Genomic DNA, 22,210 nt, shown 5'->3' with positions numbered 1-22,210 from the left:
AATACAACTACTCTGTGACCCAATAATACCTCTTCCGGGCATATACTCAAAGGAAATGAAATCACCATCTAATAAAGATTTCTGTACTGTTATATTCATTACAGCTTTATTTCAAATAGCCAAAATCTGGAAACAACCTAAGTTTCTATCCATGGATGAATGGGAAAAGAAACAGTGGTATATGCAGTTGAACATTATTCAAACTTAAACAGAAGGCTCCTGAAAGATATACTTAGTGAACTAAGGTGAACAGAGAAATAAAAATATTGCATGAGCTCACAAATTGTTAGTTAGCTTTCTATCACTAAAAATATCTGAGATAAAGAGAAGAAATGTTAATTTTGGCTCACATTTTAGGAGGTTTCAGTCCATTGTTAGTTGGCCTGTTGCTTTTGTGCCTGTGGCGGCAGCATATTGTGGTGGGAGCTTGTGATGGAAGAAGCCCCTCACCTCATGGTAGTTGTCAGGGAGAGGAGAGGCTGGGGTTCCAGTATCTCCTTCAAGGGCATGCCTCCAGCAACCTAATTTCCTTGTACCAGACTATTGTGGTTTGGATGTGAGGTGTGTCCCCCAAAAGCTCATGTGTGAAGCAGTGCAAGAATAGAGGTAAAAGGATTTAGTTATGAGAGCTTTAACTTTAAACAGTCAATGAATTAATCCCCTGAGAGGGATTAATTGAGTGATAACTGAAAGTGGGTAGAGTGTGGCAGGAAGAGGCAAGTCATTGGGAAATGTGCCTTTGGGTTATATATTTGGTGGGCAGAGTTTAATCTCTGCTTTCTGATCATCATCATGTGAGCTGCTTCCTTCTGCCACTCTTCCACCATGATGTTCTGCCTCACCTCAAGCCTCAGGGAATAGAGTTGATTGTCTGTGGACTGAGACTTGTGAAATCTTGAGCACCCAATAAACTTTTCCTCCTCTAAAATTAAAATTGTTCCTGTCAAGTCTTTTAGTCACAGCAGTGGAAAATCTGGCTAAAACACAGACCATACCTCTTAAAAGTTCTACCGGCTTCCAAATAGCTCCACAGGCTGATGACCAAACCTTTAATATATGAGCCTTTAGGGGATGCTTATCCCAAACCATTAGCACATGTGGAATTAAAAGAAAAGAATCAAATATTCATAGAAAGAGAAAAACAGTGATCATCAAGGGCAGGTGAGTGGGTGGAATTAGGGAAATGTTAAGTCAAAGATTAAAAAGTAAAATAAAAAAGTCCAGAGATCTAATTTATAATACAAGGATTATAGTTAATAAAATAGTACTGTATTTGGGATTCCTGTTAAATGAATCATTTTTTAAATACTTTTGCCACAGAAGCAAGCACACAAACAAAAGTATCTGATATTGTTTCAGTCATTTTGTGTTACAATAACAAAAACCTGAGAACTGGGTATAAAGGAAGGCAGTTAATTTAGCTTGGACTTTTAAAAGTGGCTCTATCTGGTTGGCCTCTGATGAGGGCCTTCTGACTCTTGTCATAACACTGTGGATGACTTCACCTAGTGGTAGTACATGCAGGAGAGAACATAGAGAGAAAGCCAAAGAGTGAGGGATGAAAATACTTGTTTTATAGTAGTCTGCTCTTATAGAAACGTACCATCCTGTGAGAGTGAGGACCTTACTCACTCCTGTGATTAAAAAACAAACCCTCCTAAAGATCTAATTACATCTCTTAAAGGTTCCACCAGCTTTCCACATTGCCATATTAAGAGACCAAGCTTCCAGCATATGATAAACCTTTGAAGAACAATTCATAGCAGTGATGGCTACTTTGCTTCACTTGAGTAACCATTTTGGTATTGATGTGTATCTCTTAATGTTGTGTCATATACCTTAAATAAACAATGAGATTTATTTAAGAAATAATATATGTAGTTCATATAAAAATAAACAAAAGCTCACTAGGTGGTGCTGATGTCCACCTAGTTGAGAATCACTGTTCTAAGCAGGAGTGGGCAGATAGTAAATATTTTAGGCCTTCCATGCCGAATGGTCTGTCACAACTACTCACTCTGTCATTGCATTATGAAAGCCATAGATGGTAGGTAAACTTTTTTCTTTCTTATGGCAGTGGTGTGGATTGAACTCAGAACCTCAGTGCATGGTAGGCAAGCATACTACCACTGATTCCCCAGCCCTCCAAAAGCTAATACAGAATATTGTAATACAATGGGTGATACTGTGTTCTAATAAAATTTTTTTGCAAAAACAGAAGAGGAAATATTAGACTTTTTTTTTTTTTTAAATAGAGCCTGAACTTTAATTCTGTGCTACATTATCGTGTTGGTCAGTGAAGGAGTATAACTGTATTTGAGCTAACGTGAGATGAGTTTGTTTTTAATGCTGTGGTATTAATTGGTATTTAGATTTCTAAGTGATTAAATTATGTTTGTTTGGAATTCAGTATGTGATTATTTATTAAAAAATTTTTTTAAGACATTGATGGACTTTTATTTTATTCATATGTTTACATGTGGTGCTGAGAATTAAACCCAGTGCCTCACACATGCTAGGCAAGTGCTCTACCACTGAGCCACAACCCCAGCCCCTGTGATAATTTAATAAAAAGTTTTTCTCTATTTGGTCTCTTTCTTTATTTTGTAATGTACTTGTATGAATAAAATGTCCCTGTGTTAATGTCTCAAGAGTTTTGGGAATAACCGTATTTTAGTAAATGCAGTTGGTTACAGTAAAGATTTGTTAATTGATTTTTTTTTTTTAATGGTACTGAAGATTTGAGGATTTAACCTAGGAGTTGCTTTACCATTGAGCTACATCTCTAGCTTTTTTGTAGTTTTTATTTTGAGGCAGGGTCTTGCCAAGTTGCTGAGAGCCTCAGCCTCCCAAGTCTCTGGGATTACAAGAATGTGCTACCATGCCAGGCTGGTTCTTTATATATATATATTTGTTTTTACTAAGAGGAAAGTTTATTGCATTGAGCTCATTCATTAAAATTATAAAAAGTCAACAAATAAATGACTTAATGTCACATCTCAAAGTCCTAGAAAAAGAACAAATCAACACCCAAAACAGTATAAACAAGAAATAATTAAAATCAGAGCTGAAATCAATAAAATTGAAACAAAGGAAGCAACTGAAAAAATTGACCAAATCAAAGGTTGGTTCTTTGAAAAAATAAATAAAATAGATAAACCTTAGCCATGCTAACAAAGAGAAAAAGAGAGAAAAATTCAAATTACTAAAATATGTGATGAAAAAGGAAATATCACAATGGCACATCTGAAATACAGAAGATAATTAGAAACTATTTTGAAAATTTATACTCCAATAAAATAGAAAATATCAAAGATATTGACAAATTTGTAGTGACATATGACCTACCCAAACTGAATGAGGAGGTCATACATGATTTAAACAGATCAATTTTAAGTAATGAAATAGAAAATACCATCAAAAGCCAACCAATTAAGAAAGCCCAGGACCAGACAGATTCTCAGCCAAGTTCTACGAGACCTTCAAAGAAAAAGCCAATACTTCTCAAAGTATTGCATGAAATAGAAAAGGAAGGAACCCTTCCAAACTCATTCTATGAGCACCATCAGAACTTGGGCTCATTATACATTATTACTTATGATTCCTATTTACAAGCTCTAAAGGATTATAAATATGTAATGCAAAAATATTAAGTCACATGTAAGTTGTTACCTATTATAAGTTATGAATTAGTGAGGATTAATGAAAAAGGCTTTTTCTTTAGTCCTTAAGCCTATGATACAATTTCCATAATAGTATTTCCTTTCATCCTCTAAAGATCTCCGTTTATGTTAACATTGTTTCCTTTGAACTTGGAATTTCTCTATGCAGAAGGTCAACTGAGAGTGCTGATGATTTGCACCATTGTCCATAGTGTAACAGTCTCCTACCTGGTAGGTAAGAACTGTGGATAGTTCCATGTTACCATTGGTGCCTCCCTGTGATGGCATCCAGCACATGACCATAAGTAGTATTGATACTGAACAGGGTACCGTTCCATTTGACTGAGCCCATGTGGTAACTTGCAATACCTAGACACTGGGTGACTTGCAATATCTAGAGACTAATTGGAAGACTAGGCAGAAGGCTTTGGGATTATTTTATTATTTATTTTTTTAAAGAGAGTGAAAGAGAGTTTTTTTTTTTTTTAAAGAGAGAGTGAGAGAGAGAGAGTCTAGAGAGAGAGAGAGAGAAAATTTTTTTTTTAATATTTATTTTTCAGTTTTTGGCGGACACAACTTGTTTGTATGTGGTGCTGAGGATCGAACCTGGGCTGCACGCATGCCAGGCGAGTGCGCTACCGCTTGAGTCACATCCCCAGCCCGGCTTTGGGATTATTTAAATGTTGATTGTCCCAAGTTCTTTAGTTTCTTGTTCCTTTGTATCTTTGGTGAAAAGAAATAAGAAAAGGAAGCTTTGATGCACTTTAGAGTATGATACATCAAGCAGCTTGTGGCTCAGACATTGTTCCATGGATATCCTGGATCTGATCTTGAAACCTTGACATTTCAGCTTGATGGATCAACCTGAGCTTTTTGGCTTCTTCCTGCAGATGATGTTCCTGCTCCAACTGTTGCTGTGCCAAACAATTTGCTCTTTCTGTCTCTATAGTCTTATTTGCTGCTGATGGAGTCTCTCCTTCTCTTTCATCATTTGCTGCATATGTCTACGAATCACCTCCACACTTTCTGCTTCAGCCTTGGCAGCCTCTGTTATTGCACATGCCTCTTTTCATCTCGTTTTCCTTGGCTGTGAGAGCCAGGCCTGTCTGTAGAACAGAGTTACTCACAGACTCTTTGGACTTTAAATTCTTTTGCAGAGCTTCCTCAGCCTGTGTTCCTTTCCTGGGCTGCTGATGGAACTTTGTCTTCAGCTTCTCAGTCTTCTGAAGGTAGAGATCATGGCCTCTTGGTTTAGAATAAAGCCCTTGCTTCACTGCTTCTTCCAGAGGACCAGAAATATCCTGAAGAAAGCTGAGCAATCTGAAGAGGCTTCCTCATTCTGCTTACAAATGTCTTTCTGCTTTGCATCTAGTAGGGTTTGTAATTCCTTCTGGAAACTTTGGTCCTCATCCTGGAACCAGTTCTTTGTGAGGATTTCTATGGCCTCTCTTTCACTGGCCCTGTGCATTTCCAGCAGCTCCTGGAGGGTCTCTGTGGGCAGCTGCACCTTCTGGCCCATCAGCTGGTCATATTGGGCAAGTGCCTTTTATACTGCAGCTGAATTTTCTCTCTGGGCCAGGGCCAGGACTGCGTTCTCCTTGCAGGGCAGATCCCCACTGTTGATACCATTGACATAGGTCAGCCCCAGGTTCTCTAGACCTTATCTACATAAAATCCGGAACAGAGATCTTTTAGAATGGGCAGAAAAGCTGCTTTAAGGAGGACTTGGTAAGGGTTAGTACCAATAGTTTTCCTTTAGTTTAGCTGTGATGAGTTCTGATTGGTTCTTCTAATTTTTATAGAACAGATCAAGAGATTAGGATAAAAGTAGGTAGATAGTTTCATGAATTTTTGTCTTGATTTGGAAAATGATTAATGAATCACTAGGTTAGAGGTAGCCAAGACTGATTCTTTGAAACTGTATTGTAAACTGGTTTAAGTGAGGAAATAGGCAGAATCAATGGTCGGACCAAATACTTCTTATTTTTTAGAGCTTCATTGTTACACATAGTAGTTGGGTTCATCCCAGCAAATACATACATACATGGACATAGATTTGTTTGTGATCCTCCTTTTCCCTATTTTCCTCCCTCCCACTCTCAAATTCTCTTTCCTCTACTTGACTTCCTTTTGTTCATCTATTAATTTATATTTGATTGGTTCTTTATATTATCCTATCCTTCCCTCCCTGTTTTGTTTGTTTTACTCTAGTTTCTGCATGTGAGAGAAAACATTTGACCTTTGAGTTTCTGAGTTTGGTTGATTTCACATAGCATGATTCATTTCCATTTCCATTTGGGGTTCGTTTGTCCTTTTTCTAAATCCTTGAGGTAGAACATAAAGTTTATTTATTTGGGATCTCTAATTTTACTCTTGAACTGCTGCCGTACTATCCTAGAAATTTTGATATTTTTTTTTTTCTGTTCTCATTAGTTTCTAAGAATTTCTTGATTTCTAGTCCCATTTATTCTTTGATTTATTCTTTGAGACAGAATTGGGGGGAGCTGGTATTGTGGCTCAGTGGTAGATTGCTCACCTAGCCTGGGTGAGACACTGGATTCAATCCTCAGGGCCATATAAAAATAAGTAAATAAATAAAAATAAAGGCATTGTGTCCACCTACAACTAAAAAAATAAAAATAAAAAAAGAGTATTGTTCAATCTCCGTGAGTTTTCTGTTTTTCTTGCTGTTGATTTCTAGCTCATGCTGTTATGATCTGATGGAATTATATCACTTTTGTGGTATTTGTTTAAGATTTGCTTTGTGGCTTATAATATGATCTATTTTGGAACAATATCCATGCCCAGTTAAGAAGAAGTTAAATTCAGCTGTTTTGGGGTGGAATATTCTGTAGATGTCCATTAGGTCCATTTAATTTACAGTGTTGTTTAGGTTGGAGATATCTTTTTTGTAAATATTTTTTAAAAAAATAAATGACAATGGAATGCATTACAATTCTTATTACACATATACAGCACAACTTTTCATATCTCTGGTTGTATATAAAGTATGTTGACACCAATTCGTGTCTTCATACATGTACTTTGCATAATGATGTCCATCACATTCCACCTTCCTTGCTAATCCCGTGCCCCCTCCCTTGCCCTCCCACCCCTCCACCCCATCTAGAATTCATCTATTCCTTCCATGTTTCCCCTCCCTACCCAACTGAGTCAGCCTCCTTATATCAGAGAAAACAGGTTGGAGATATCTTTGATTTTATGTTTTGATGACTTGTCTGTTGGTGATAAGGTAGTATTAAAACCTCCCAGTATTATTGTGTTGGTGTCTATATGGTATTTAATGTCATAGAGTGTTTTTACCATGTAATTTGGTGCTTTGACATTTGGAACATAAATATTTACTATTGTTCTATCTTCTTGTTGAAGTGTTCCTTAGGATGTAGTGGCCTTTTTTGTTTTCCTCTTCTGATTAATTTTTGCTTAAAATCTGCTTTGGCATATACAAAATCTGCTTTTCTTGAATCACATACATGGAATTTTGTTTGCTATCCTTTTACCTTCAGCCTGTGGGTCTTTGCCTATGAGTCTCTTATAAACAGCATATAGTTCAGTCTTGTTTTTTGATCTGCTAATCTGTATTTTTTAATTAGGGAGTAGAGATTAACATTCAGTGTTAATATATGTATGTGTTTGTGGTTTGTTACCATTTGTGTGTGTGTGTGTGTGTGTGTGTGTGTGTGTGTGTGGTTTTGCTATATTTTATTCTGTCTTAATTCTCATTTAGGGGATTATTCTGCTGAACTTCTTATGTTTTAGAGCTTTCAGAATTGTTTTTCAGTTTCTTTATGTAAAGTTTATCTTGGAGTATTCTTTGTATTGCTGACTCGGTGCTTATGAATTCTTTTAGCTTATTCTTTATTTAGAAAGGTTTTTTTTTTTTTGGTGGTGCTGGGGGTGGAACCCAGGGCTCAACCTAGGCAAGCACTCTACCAACTGAGCTATATCCTCAGACCCTTGGAAAGTTTGTATTTCCTTCTCTAATTTGATACTGAGCTTTGCTGGGCATAGTAACCTTCACTGGTAGTTTTTTTTTTTTTTTTTTTTTTAGGGCTTAGAATATCTCATTCCAGGATGTCCTTGATTTTAAGGTCTGAGCTAAGAAAAAAAAAAAAAGAAAAAAAAAAAGAAATGAGCCTTATTGGTTTGCCTTTAAGTATGACCTGGTATTTCTCTTTTGTGTCTTTTAGGATTATTTCCTTATTTTCTATGTTAGGCATTTTGATTATGATAGATTTTTGTGAGCTGCTTATTTGACTAGGTCTTGTTTGCAGTCTGTAAGCTTCCTGTATGTGGATGTCTATCTTATTTTTGAAATGGGAGACATTTTCTTTAACTCATTGAAAATGTTCTTTGTGCTTTAGTTTGTATCTTCATGTTCTCTTCCATCCCAGTGTTTCTCAAGTTTGGTTTTTTTAAAGTTGCCCCAGAGTTCTTGTATATTCTGGTCATGTTGTATAATTTTTTTTCCTTTATTGCCTTCTGTGTACGCAAGATCATATAGCCTGTCTTCAGTCCCTCTTTAAGGGTTAAGATTCTATTTTCCATACAATCTAATCTGTTAGTGATGCCTTCAGTTGAGTTTTTAATTTTTCAGTTGAGTTTTTAATTTGATTGATTGTGTCTTTCATTTCTAGGAAGTCTGCTTGGTTTCATTTCATTGTTTCCATTTTTCTCTATTAAAATGGTCTTTAACATCTTCTATAATTGCTCATTTATAATCTGATTGTAACCTTAATTTTTGTACCAAGGATTGAACCCAGTGGTGCTTAATCACTGAGCCACATTCCCAGCAACCCCCCCCCCTCCCTTTTTTACTGGGGATTGAATTTGGGTGCATTGGACCACTGAGCCACATCCCCAGCCCTATTTTGTATCTTTTTAAATTTATATACAGGGTTTCATTGAGTTGCGTAGTACCTTGCTTTTGCTGAGGCTGGCTTTGAACTCAATCCTTCTGCTGTAGCCTCCCGAGTTTTAAGGGTCTTGCTAATAAGTTCCTTAAGGCCTCGCTAAATTGATGATTTTGGCTTTGAACTTACTGCCTCATCTTCCTGAGTTGCTGGGATTACCGGTGTGCACCATGGTGGTGTGACCATGTTAACTAATACCCTATCTAATATTTTGTAAAAAGATATCTTAAGTAATTTTCTAGCAAAGTGCCATTAATTTTGGTATGGATCAAAGGTGTCAATTTACTATTTCAGTGAGGATGATTTAGAACAGTGTTAAATGTTTGTTTCTTCTACTCTCCTGTATAGAACACCAATTGTTTCATGGATCAAAGACATTTTCAGAGGCTGGGGTGGTGGCTCAGCGGTAGAGTGCTCGCCTAGCATGTGCAAGGCCCTGGGTTCGATCCTCAGCACCACAAATAAATAAATAAAATAAAGCTACAAAAAATATAGAACAACAAGAATTAAGAAGGAAAAAAAAGACATTTTCAGCAATCCTGAGCAAGTCAACTTCCTCATTCTCCTCCCTTTACCCTTCTGGTGAATTGAAATTCATGTGGTACATAAACTAGTTAATGATTTGGAGTGGCTTATCTTAAAGGCAGTACTTTAGTGGTTCACTCTGCTACATTTGAATTATACTTCATTCACTCTTAGAATTACAGATCCTAGAGGCATTGTGGTCTTTGGAAACAGTCTTTCACTTTAAACTTTCCATATTTTCTTTATTCTCATTATTAAGCTAAGTGGAATATTTAAAATAAAGATATCTTTCTTATGCCTGGCATAGAGTACTTCTGCAACAGAATCTCTACTTCCATTTTTGTATCCTCTTTTCACTTACCCAGTCCAGTTTACAAAAGCATAGCTGAAGTAAATGTTTCTAAAGCTTAAAACTAGTCCTGTCTTTTCTTCCTGAATTTGTTTCAGTGTTTCCTTATTAACTTCAGGATGAAGTCCAAATTTCTTATGCTTTCAAGAGCAGGATTTCTCTAGCCTTGCTTTGTATTTCCCATGAACCTGCTTACTACTTAGACTCACTCATCTCCAATCTGATGTTCATTTTCATCTCCAAGCATGTTCATTCATTCTGGTAGGAACCATGTCTTCTAATTCTTGCCCTTGCCTTTCTTTGCCTCCAAGCTGATTCTGCTGTTCTTCTAGAACATTAGCTGATGCAAAGTTTCATACTTAAATGCATAATAAGATTTGTGTAAAGATCATTGGACTATGATTCAGACCTGCATTCTAGTTCTAGCTCCTTCATTTATTAGTTAGGGAATCTTAGGAAAAAATTAGTTTTCTCAGTGCTGTATTTAGTGCCTTCATTTGTGAAACCAAGATAAGTTTGGTTTATGAGAATGCTTGGAAAACCAAATAATACATAGCTGTTAAAAGTTTATCAAGTGTGTACTTTTTTCTTTTTTTCTTTTTGTAGTATTGGAGGTTGGCCCAGGGGTGTTCTACCTCTGAGCTATATCCCTGTCTCTCTTTAATTTTTGAGACAGGGTCTCGCTAAGTTTCCCAGCTTGTGATCCTTTACTCTCAGCCTTCAGAGTAGCTGAGATTATAGACCTGCACCATTGTGCCTGCAATTTTGGATATTTGTAAGATGGCAACATTTCCTGTTTGAAGAGAAGGATTATGCTATGGATGTCCTTCCCCCTCCTAATTCATGAGTTGAAGCCCTGACTCCTTATGTGACTTTATAGAAGATAAGGCCTTTAAGGAGGTAATTAAGATTGAATGAAGTCATAAGTGTGGAGTCCTAGACCTGGTATCTTTATAAAAGAGGAATAGACACCAGAGATTGATCTCTTTTGCTATGTGAAGATACATTGAGAAGTTGGCTGTCTGCAAGCCAGGGAGAGATCCCTTACCAGAAACAGAACACTGATGGAACCGTGATTGTGGACTTGGGGCCCAGCCTCCAGAACTGTGAGAAAAAATATTGTCATTTCAGCCACCCAGTCTTGTTAATGGTCATCAGAGCTTAGTAATGCATATTAAAATATAATTTGCCTTATGGAAACAGCAAACTAAAATGATTTCTTAGGTAATTAAGATTGTGTGTCACTTAGCTATAAATTTAGCATAGTATTTTAGAAGATAGCTTCAATAATTTGGAAACTATTACTAATTACTAAATTACCCTAAGAGATCTTTTGCCTTTGTGACTAGGGGTATAACTATAAATTGTTACTTTCAAGTTCAGCCAGGATCTTTTTCTGAAAGTTAATCTCCTCTCATCCCCATCCTTATAAAAGTTAAATCATTTAGGATGCATTGACTGTAAGCAGTAAAACACAATTAGGCTTAAACAGCAAGGAACATTTATAATTTCTTAATAAAAGAAAAATCCAAAGTGGAATTGTTTCTGGATTGGTTAATTTTTTTTCTTTTTTCTTTTTTTTTAAAGAGAGAGTGGGGGGGGGGGAAGAGAGAGAGAGAGAGAGAGAATTTTTTTTTTTTTTTTTGATATTTAGTTTTTAGTTCTCGGCGGACACAACATCTTTGTTGGTATGTGGTGCTGAGGATCGAACCCGGGCCGCACGCATGCCAGGCGAGCGCGCTACCGCTTGAGCCACATCCCCAGCCCTGGATTGGTTAATTTTTCATGTTAGTGTCAAAGGAGTCAAGTTCTTTACATTTGCCTCCTTAGCCTTGGTGGGGTGGTAGTAAAGTGTATTATTTGCCTTATTAGTCTTTTGGTGTCCATAAGATGGTTACAGTAAAAAGGTTACATGTAATTGTTGAACATTTGGAAATGCCACAAAAAGAAAAAGATTGTAATAACACAAGGGGCTGATGCTGTGGCTCTGTGGTAGGGCGCTTGCCTGGCACATGTGAGGCACTGGTATTCAAACCTTGGCACCACATAAAAATGAAATAAAACCCACAAGTTACTTGAAATTGAAATGAACATGCCAATGTATCTGCTTTTGTTATTTAGTGTATTAGTTTGTATAGATACTAATCATACCAAACAAAAGATTATACTGTGTACAAAAATACCAGTTTTGGAGTTCTTTTTCTGTTGAAGAGAGATCAAGAAAATTCCCCATGTAATCAAAAGTTCTTAGTAAAAATAAAATTTTTCCGATTCTTGAAGTAATAATTATTGTGAATAATTGGATGCAGAAAAATATAATGAACAATAAAAATTACCATTTCTCATCACCCAGAAATAACTGCTAACCAACAAGTATTTCCTTTTAGACTTTTTGTTTGCATGCATATATACGTATTTTTAAAAAAATCAAGTACATAGTGGTTTTTTGTGTGTATATTCCTGGATATTGAACCCAAAGGCATTCTGTCACTAAGCGCCATCCCCGGTCCTTCCTTTTTTGTTTTTTTTTTTTGGACAAAGGATCTTGCTAAATTGTTGGGTCTGTACTTGAACTTGAGATTCTCTTGCCTCAGCCTCCCAAATCACTGGCATGTGACATTTAGAGGCTTGTGCCACTGCACCCAGCAAGTACATAATAATTTTATAAACTGCTTTTATTATTAAAATCTATACACTTTATTTGGTTCATACTCTTGTTAATTTGATTCTTCACTTAATGTTACACCTGTGGCCTCATGAAGAGTTCCAGTTGACTGAGGAAGAAAAAATTTAGGCATAGCTTAGACATTTATAGCATCATAGTCACTCTCAGGGGTGACTAAAGGACAATGGTGAAGGGAAATTCTCCCAGTCAGTGAAGATTTCATTAGTTCACTCTAATTATTTATTTTATCTATAAGAGAAAAGGTTAAAGATGTGGGTCTACTGTGATTCATGACAGAAACTAATAGATTGACTTATTATAGACTTGGTAGGAGTATGGATAGAATTATACTGATTAAATATGTGGAAATATATTCTGAATGGGTGCAGAGTAATATTCAGTTTTTTCCTATAGTGAATGTCTCCTCACAAGAGGAGCATCTTGATGATCAGTTAGACAAAATGGTATCTCTGGATTTCAGCTATTTCTCAGCCACTTCTCTCTTTGCATAGTGAGTTTATAAAAAAGATGTGATGATTATGGGTATGGAGGTTTTGCATGTGCTTACTAGCAATATGGGATTCCACTCACCAACTTTGACCTAGTTACTGTGCTACAACAAGGAAGATGTATCAACTCAGTATTCAAACTGGGAAGCAGAACCACTGTAACTTATGGACTAAAGAGTTTATTAGGGGCTAGGATTGTAGCTCAGTGGTAGAGTACTTTAAATAAACAAAGGTATTGTGTTCATCTACAACTAAAAATATATATTGTGTTTTAAAAAAGAATTTATTATAGTATTTTAACCTTACAATTATAAGAATAGTTGGGGAAGCAATAGAAGTCCAGTAAGGATGATCTCTATAATTTTTATTGTCTGCATGGTATTCTTTTTTTTTTTTAAAGAGAGAGTGAGAGAGGAGAGAGAGAGAGAGAGAATTTTAATATTTATTTTTTAGTTATCGGCGGATACAACATCTTTGTTTTGTATGTGGTGCTGAGGATCGAACCCGGGCCGCACGCATGCCAGGCGAGCGTGCTACCGCTTGAGCCACATCCCCAGCCCCTCTGCATGGTATTCTAATATATGCATTTTAAAAATCCTGGTCATTAGCCATTTAGATTGGTTCTAGTTTTTTTTTTTTTGTTATAAACAAAAGTGGTTTGAACATACTTTGGTCTTTATTTCTTTTGGGATAAATTCTTAGAAGTGGAAAATCAATGCATATTTAAAAAATGTGTGAAACATTGTTTGCTTGCACTCCCCAGTATTATGTGAATGTATTTGCCCAAGATATACTATTGGTTATCATGGCTCTTGCAGTTTAATTCCTTTCAGAAGAAATAAAATGGTGCAAGATAATTAGTTAACATGTGAGGAGTAAATGAAAGGAAAGCAAGTCTCTTGTACTAATTATGAGATGCATTCGGTCACTAATACTTAAATATGTATTAAACTATGTGTTTAAATGTAGTTGTTTTTTCTAGAACTGGATTTTTCTGGATTGTGCCTTAAGCCTGTTTTTGAAATATAAGTCTGTATGATACAGGATGATAGACAAATTAGTTTGGGGAAAGTGTTATTTGACTTAGGCTGTAATTCTGGAAAAACTTAAAATTTCAGAGCCAAATTTATCTACTTATTGGAAATGCCCTGAGGATATAAACTAACTGTGAAGGTTTTAAAACTATACCCTACATTATAGTTGAGTTTGAAATTTTATATAGTAAATGTACTAGCAGTTAATTATTTTTTGTTAGTTTCCAAAACAGAAAAGAGTGTGCCTCAACTCCCATTCCTGTCCATCAGACACAGCAGGCAGCAGAGACTTCCTTTAGATGCTGCTGTGAATGAAAGAGCTGCTAGGCAGTTAGTTGACTGTTGCTTAAGTGGGAGGGGATGGCAATGTGTTGTGTTAAAGTTTACGACATAAGGTCTCAACATGAATTGTATGCAAAAAATTTATTGTTTTGGTTGAATATTTGCCATTACCTGATAGGATTTCTTTTTATTTTCACCTTTATTAGAGTGAGAATTCTGTTGGAGAAAATTTAGATCCTTTCAGTGGTACTTGAGCATTTGAATTTATGTATACTGTAACCCCTATGATTTGTGCTTAATAGGTTTGTTGTCAGTAGTGTCCCAGCACTTGGCCTGTATATTCTTCTGATCCTTCCCCACAAAATTGACCAGGAATTTTTCCTGGGAGGTTTTTCAGGTCTGAAACCAATCAAGGCCTTATATTGGTCTTTAGCAAAGTAGATGTTTTTCTGTAATTTATAGTGTTTAAAAATCTTCCTCTTGCAGATACTAATACTTGAAATTTTAATTTTTCTCATTTGTATTAATATACTTTTAAAAAAGTCTGTTAGGCCAAGAAGTGTGTTTCTTATATACTGTATTTCATCAATTCTAAGAATTTCCTTCTCTTTACCTTACTTAATAGCTCTGAAGTTGGGATGTATTTTATAATTAATGATAGCCATAAATAAGCTTTTTGGTGAGGCAGTAGTTATGAAATAGTTACCATGCTTTGTGTTTGTGCAAATTTGCTTGTTTAATTGGTGGCTCAGCTGGATTTTTGGAACCTCTACCAATAAACATTTAAAGACCATTTTGAAGAAAAATAGAGTTCTAGTTTTTGTCTTAGATTTTTATTTTTGTTTTTGTTTTGTTTTGTTTTACATCTTCTGGCAAATTCAAGAAAGTACAAGCATCAGAATGTGCAGAATTGGTGTTGGCAGCTTGGCAGAGAATAATAAAAATAAGTGTTGGGCTGGGGTTGTGGCTCAGAGGTAGAGTGCTCACCTAGCATGTGTGAGGCACTGGGTTTGATCCTTAGCACCACATAAAAATAAAATAAAGGTATTGTGTCCACTTATAACTAAAAAATAAATGTTAAAAAAATACTGTCATTTTAAAAGCTGTATCACCTGTAGTGGGAGTTCATAGTGTTACTATATTCTGGCCACTATGTTTAATCTGAACCTAACCATTAGGAAATATCAGATAAATCCTGCAAGACACCTGGCTATATTTCTAAAATAATGTCTGTGTTTTGAAAGGAGGGGTGGGACAGGTGGGTTTGAGGATGTTCTATATTTAAGGAGATGAAATAGGCAGATTATTAACAGCAGTGAACAATATTTGGCTCTTGGATCATACAGAATTAAATAAAACAGATATAGTCTTTTGGAATTTGGAGAAACTTGAGTGTAGGTTTGGAATCGATGATAAAAGATATGACAGACATGACATTTTTAGAAAAAATAGTAAGTTAAAGACGTGGAAACAAGATGGCAGAAACTTTTTTTTTTTCTTTTAAATTTTAAATGGATACTGGGCCCCTGTTTTATTACCTAAGCAGCATCATTAGACAGTTTGTGGTTAGGACAGAAATTATTGTTTCCAAAGAAAGCAAAATATATTCTGGTACCCTAGGTAAACGTTTAAGGAAGGATTCAAAGTAAGAATGAAAGAGAAAATTTTAAGTTATACTGTTACTCCAAAATGTTACTATGCAGGCCAATACTATAGTATATGTGTCATATAAAGATTTTATTTTTTAACATATGACATCTTTTAGTACAATAGGACTCTTAACTTAGAAATGATATTCTTAAAGTTATCTAGTAGGTTATGCTTGAAACTTAAATTATACAGCTAAAAAACAGTGGTAACAAGTTGAAAGAAAATGGTTAGTTTTGTTAAACTTATAAATCAGTAAGTATTTTTAATAAATCGACAGTTCTAATATTTCAAAAAGTAAGATTTAAGATAAGAGCTAGAACAAAATGACTATTGGTATTTTCTGTAATATAAAAATATCTGTATTAAAGTGGAGTTTAAAAGGAATTCTGGGTTCATTAAAAATCAAAAAACTAAAATTTTAATGGCTTTTAGATATAAACCTTTGCAAACATTATAAAACCAAGTAAAATGTGAATTCATAAAACTAGGATGTTTACTGAAGTTAAAGGACAGCATATAGGGTTATCATTTATACTAGGAGATATTTATAATTAATTGTATATATTTTCTTCTCAAGTCCTACATCTTGAAATATTGCTATCTCTTGTTTGGTAATTTAGAGGAAGTTGTACTTGAACTTATTTTTAACTGTGCCCAGATCATTGATTATTTAGTTAAAATCAAATGAGAGCTAGTGGGTGTACACCTGTAATCCTACTGGTTTGGAAGGCTTAGGCAGGAGGATTGAGAGTTCAAAGCCAATCTCAGCAAAAGTGAAGTGCTAAACAATTCACTGAGACCATTTCTCTAAATAAAATATACAGTAGGGCTGGGGATATGGCTCAGTGGTCAAGTGCTCCTGAGTTCAATGACTAGCAACGTCCCCTACCCCACCCCCCTGCCTCCACTCCCCAAAATCATCAAATGAAAAATTTGGTTAAAAGAGGAACTAAAATGAGTGTAGGCACTTGCTGGTTACCATCATAAATCACAATGTCATTGAAAATTACTTTTTGAAAAAGATGCTAGGGAAGAATATTATGTGGGGAAAGATTTATGGTATATTGTTAAATGAAAAAAGCAAGATATATAATTATGGTATATTTTTTACATGCATGCATACATACATGTAGTGGAATGACTTGAAGAAAATTTTAGCTGATATATTTGAGTGATAGGACCATGATAAATATTTCCATTTTCATTTGTTTTTTTTCTCTTATTTCTATTATATCAATAATTAATGCATTCAGAATCAGAAACAGGAAAAAATTGAAAAGTATATAGCATTTGTTTTCATTTAAATTTTGTTACTTTCTCTCCCCCCACCTTTTTTTTTTACTGTGTTGGGGATCAAACCCAGGGTCTCATGCATGTCAGGCAAACACCCCAACACTGAGCCTCATCCCTCTCCCTAAATTGACTTTTTAGGGATAGTCATGACAAGGATGTTCTCTTTTTCTTTGAGGGATCAGGCATTTACATATAATAAAGAGAAGGAGGAAGGTTTTTAAAGATTTTTCCTTTAGTAATAGGTGAAGGATGAGAAAGTGAGAGGAAAGGCAATTAAATGTGTAGGTGAGAGAGAGAGAGATTGATTATAGCTAGTAATTTCTATTTCAGGTAGTGAAAAAGAAGAGATTACTTCGCCTGTGTGTCACCTTCTGCGGTGAGAAAATGACTTAGAAAACTAAATTTTACTTTAGAAGATGCTCTACTCCAGCTCAGATTTTCATTTAGTAACTAACTTAATTCTCACAGAGTTAAAAAGAAGAGAGTAAGTTTATATGTATGAGATGAGATGTTCAGAAAGTTAATTATCTAAGGTATTTCAGGTTTAGCTTTGGTTACTTGTTTATTTTTTTAAGGTTAACTATTTAAAACAACTAATTTTTCTTTTAAAGATGATTTTTTAAATTATTTATTTATTTTTATTTTTATATGATAGCAGAATGCATTACAATTCATATTACATATATAGAGCACAACTTTTCATATCTCTGGTTGTATATACATAGTATATTTATACCAATTAGTGTCTTCATACCTGTACTTTGGATAATAATGATCATCACATTCCACCATCATTAATTACCCTATGCCCCCTCCCTCTCCCTCCAATCCCTCTGCCCTATCTACAGTTTGTCTATTCCTCCCATGCTCCTTCTTCCTATCCCACTATGAATCAGCTTCCTTATATTAAAAAAAAAAAAACATTCCGCATTTGTTTTTTTGGGATTGGCTAACTTCATTTAGCATTATCTTTTCTAACTCCATCCGTTTATCTGCAAATACCATGATTTTATTCTCTCTTATTGCTGAGTAATATTCCATTGTGTATATATGTCACATTTTTCTTATCCATTCTTCTATTGAAGGGCATCTAGGTTGGTTCCACAGTTAAGCTGTTGTGAATTGTACTGCTATGAACATTGATGTGCCTGGTGCTGGGGATTGAACCCCGTGCCTTGTACATGCGAGCAACTGAGCTATATCCCCAGCCCTTGTCTCCTATGTTATAATCAGTTTTGTGTGACCTTTGGAAGATACTAACGTTTGGTATTTATGTAGTGAAAATATCTAGGGGAGGAAGACCAGTTCTTGGATACTAAACTTACAAAATCAAAATAAGTTGGCAATGGTAATTTGTGTGTAGATTTAACTTTCAAATCATAGTTCTTAGAGGAAATTAACTGTGACTAGAACTGTATCTCCCAATAAGGTAATTTCAGTCTACATGTGGCTATTTAGCAGTTAAAGTATGGCAAGACTGAGAAAATAAATTTTAAAATTTTAATTACTTCAAATTTAAAAATAGAGGCATTATAAATCTTGGTTTCTGCTAAACACAACTTTATTGTTTTGATACAAACATTTTACTTTATTGCTGTGGAACATGCATGGGAGGTTTTATGATCAGGCCTTGAAGTGGCATCATTTCCACTGACATTTCATTAGTGCTACTTATTTACATGATCATATAGTAAAGGAAGTGGAGAAATAAAATGTAACTTTATGCCTGAGAGGAAAGGAACAACAGACTTTAGTTTAAAGCAGGCATTGTTTTCTGAGAGAAAACGATGTGTATAACCTGTACACTGAAAAGTAAAAAATAGGCAGATGAAACTCTATAATAGTGAAAATAACCAAGACTTACTTCCATATTCTCAAAAAGAGCATCTGTGGAAAACCTTTATTCTGTGTTTTAATGGTAAAAGACAATGTGTTTCCTCTGTCGGGAGCAGCTACTTTTATTCAATATTATATTAAAGTCCCCAGTCAGTGTAGTAGAGCAATAAAAAGAAACTGAAGATATACAGATTGAGAATAATAAATAAAATTGTTTTTATTTAAAGATAGCATGATCATACAGAATATCCTAAGGAATCACAAAAAAAGTGACAGAAGCTAGTAAGTGAATTTAGATTACAAGGTCAGTATTTAAAAAAATTAGTTTTCTGTCATTCAGCTTAATTCAGTATCCTGAGACTATAATAATATTGGTGCAGTAATTTTTGATTGAATTAGGCTTTTTAAAATTAAAATTATAATTTTGTCTTTCTATAGAATAAATGCATAATGAATATTAATCTAAGTAAATATTGATTGTTTTTGTTCTTGTTTCAGGCTACAGACAAGAGAAAAGCTTTAGAAGAGACCAAAGCATATACAACTCAATCTCTAGCTAGTGTTGCTTATCAAATAAATGCACTGGCCAACAATGTACTCCAATTATTGGACATCCAGGCCTCTCAGCTTCGGAGAATGGAGTCTTCCATCAATCATATCTCACAGGTAACAGTTTGTAAACACATTTATATTTACATTTCATCAAATGACAACTTATATCTAAGAAGTACCACTGTACGTTGCTTAATGACAGTTATGTATTACAAGAAATCTGTCAGTAGGTGATTTATTCTGTGAACATTGTAGAGTATACCTTTATACACCTAGGTGGTCTGAATCAATCAGTTGACGTAGCTTCTTGATGCCATCAAGAGCAACAAACACAAGTTGTATGAGGCTGTTGCTGGGTATGGCATACTGTTATGCATTAATTTTTTTAAAAAATAAAGTAATACACTCTAACATACTGATAAAGAGTATAGTAAATACACAAACTAATAACATAGTTGTTACATATCACCATCAAGTATAATATGTACATAATTATATATGCTGTCCTCTTAGATGACTGGCAGCACAATAGATATGTTTACTTTAATATCACCATAGAACACATGATTTATGCATTATTTTAGGATGTTAAGACATCACTAAGTGATAGGAGTCTTTTCAGTTCTACTATGGAACTACTGTTGTAAATTGTAGTTCATTACAGACAAAACGTGGTGAATATGGTAGACTGGAAATATGAATTCTTTGTCTTATTACTGACTGTAATCATTATCGCATTTAGCATCAGTTTTAAATTCAATAACTTACTGTTTTTACGAGGCCTTTAAAAAATTGTACTAAAATAAACATTAAAATGACCAATTAAATCATTTTTGTTTTGTTTTTCTGGTACTGAGGATTGAACCCAGGACCTTGCACGTGATTGGCAAGTGCCACTAAACTACATCCCCAACCCTTTTTATTTTGAGACAAGGTCTTGCTGAGTTGTCCAGGCTGAACTTGTGATCCTCTTGCCTCAGCCTCCCAAGTAGCTGGAATTATAGGCATGTGCCACCATGCTTGGCATTTAACTCATTTTTAAATGTGCACTTCAGTGGTAACAAGTACATTTACATTGTTGTGCAACTGTTCCCACTCTTCAAATAGCTAGAGGTAAAATAAATTGTGCACAATTAAATTTTATAGTTTTTGATCTATTTTGACATACACAGATGTCCATGAGATCATCAACACAATTAAGATAATAAACAGGTGTTCTTTTGTAATTCTTCCCTCCATCCCTCCCTTTACCCTGTCCTCAGACTTTCTGTCAATATAGATTAGTTTACATTTTGTAGAATTTTATATAAACAGAATCATATAATATGTACCACCACCCCCCCTTTTTTGCAAAAGCTTTTTTCACATACATGGTTACTTTGAAATTCATCCATGTAGTGTATAAAAAGATTTTGCTTCTTTTTATTGCTCAGTGGTTTCTGTTGCACATTTTCCATATTTACATGTTATTTGAAATCTGGTTTATTTTCATATTTTGGTTTTTACAAATAAAACTTCTGTGAACATTTGTATATAGAACTCTGTATGGTCAAGTGTTTTTTTTTTTCCTTGAGTAAATATTTCTGAATAGGTAGTTCATATAGTAGGTATCTGTTTATAAGAAACTACTGAAGTGTTTTCTAGAATGATTATACCATAGAGTCATAGGTTTCTCTTATTAGGAACAGATAATGTTCTTATCATAATAGATAATGGATTTTGTCAAATGCTTTTTGGGCATCTATTGAAATGACCATACTTCTAAAAGGTCTGTTAATATGGTGAATCACATTGTTTTTGTTTTTCATTTTGTTAATTTTAATGTTAAACTGTTGTTTTTTTTCTGGGGTAAAGCAAACATCTTTTCTGTGCCTTGTGAATGGTTGTACTACTTTCGAAATGTGGGTCAGCTCTCAATATTTTGTCCTTTGGTTTTTCAATATTGTGAAGTATCCCTGAGAGTTTCATTAATATGAAATATCACTTTGTCTGTAATAGTATCACCTTTTTATCTCAACTGCTTTGTTCATTTATGTCATGTTCACCTTCACAATGTTCCTCAGTATTTATAGAGTGTCTCAAGTGGCAACAATGTCAACATTCTTACATTCAACTACTTTTACAAGCCATTTACATTCTCTTTTTGAATTTCACTTTGTAGCATTATTACTTTTCATGTTTTTGCTGCAATTTCATCTTTGTTGGCCAGTTCCTTTTTTTGTAAGATGTCACACAGTGATTTATCATTGGGGGAATTACATACTTTGCATTATTTGATAAACCAAATAATAAAGGTATAATTTCACTAAATGAACTTCAAAATAGTGACATGATTGGTCACTAGTCACAATGCTCATCTGATATTTATGTGGTGATTTGTGTGCTGAATAACTACTAGCAATGTTTGTACTTTATGGAATTACAATTCTTGTGTTAACTGAAATTTGAACTATGTTGTTAGGGAATTAGTGTTATTTAACTAAAATGTGGTTGACTAAAATTCATGTGTATCAGAACTGTGCCAAGTAAGGACTGCCTGTACATGTTTTTAAGTAACAAAACATAAAATTATTTTCTCCCTTTTCTCTGTATTTTGCTGAGACTATTAAAGCTTAACCAAATTTGGGGCTGGGATTGTGGCTCAGTGGTAAAGTGCTTGCCTCGCACATGTGGGGCACTGGGTTCCATCCTTGGCACCACATAAAAATAAACAAAATAAAGATATTGCATCCATGTATAATTTAAAAAAAATTTTAAAAAGCTTAAAAAACAAATTCATTTCTCATAATATGGAAGCTATTTTAATTCTTATAACTGGAGAGGTTTTCAATAGATTTAAAAATATAGCTCCTATCAGTTGATTTACTGAGAGTCATGGGAAAAAGTTCAAAGGGAAGAAATGAAGTATTTCATTTGTAA

The 22,210-nt window shown here is 34.6% G+C and overlaps 1 protein-coding gene across 8 annotated transcripts in view; it reads left to right on the top strand.

Annotated features, from left to right (window-relative positions):
* ABI1 (abl interactor 1) overlaps positions 1-22,210 on the top strand; it is a 99,874-nt gene that overhangs the window by 15,171 nt on the left and 62,493 nt on the right. For all 8 annotated transcript variants that reach the window (XM_081298589.1, XM_081298585.1, XM_081298588.1 and 5 more), the window contains exon 2: positions 19,238-19,405. In XM_081298589.1, coding sequence (XP_081154715.1) covers positions 19,238-19,405 — 168 coding nt within the window. The remainder of the gene's footprint in view (positions 1-19,237; positions 19,406-22,210) is intronic.

Source organism: Spermophilus citellus, assembly GCF_964194105.1.
Source record: "Spermophilus citellus genome assembly, chromosome: 6".
Lineage (NCBI taxonomy): Eukaryota > Metazoa > Chordata > Mammalia > Rodentia > Sciuridae > Spermophilus > Spermophilus citellus.
This window is presented reverse-complemented; position numbering and strand designations above follow the sequence as displayed.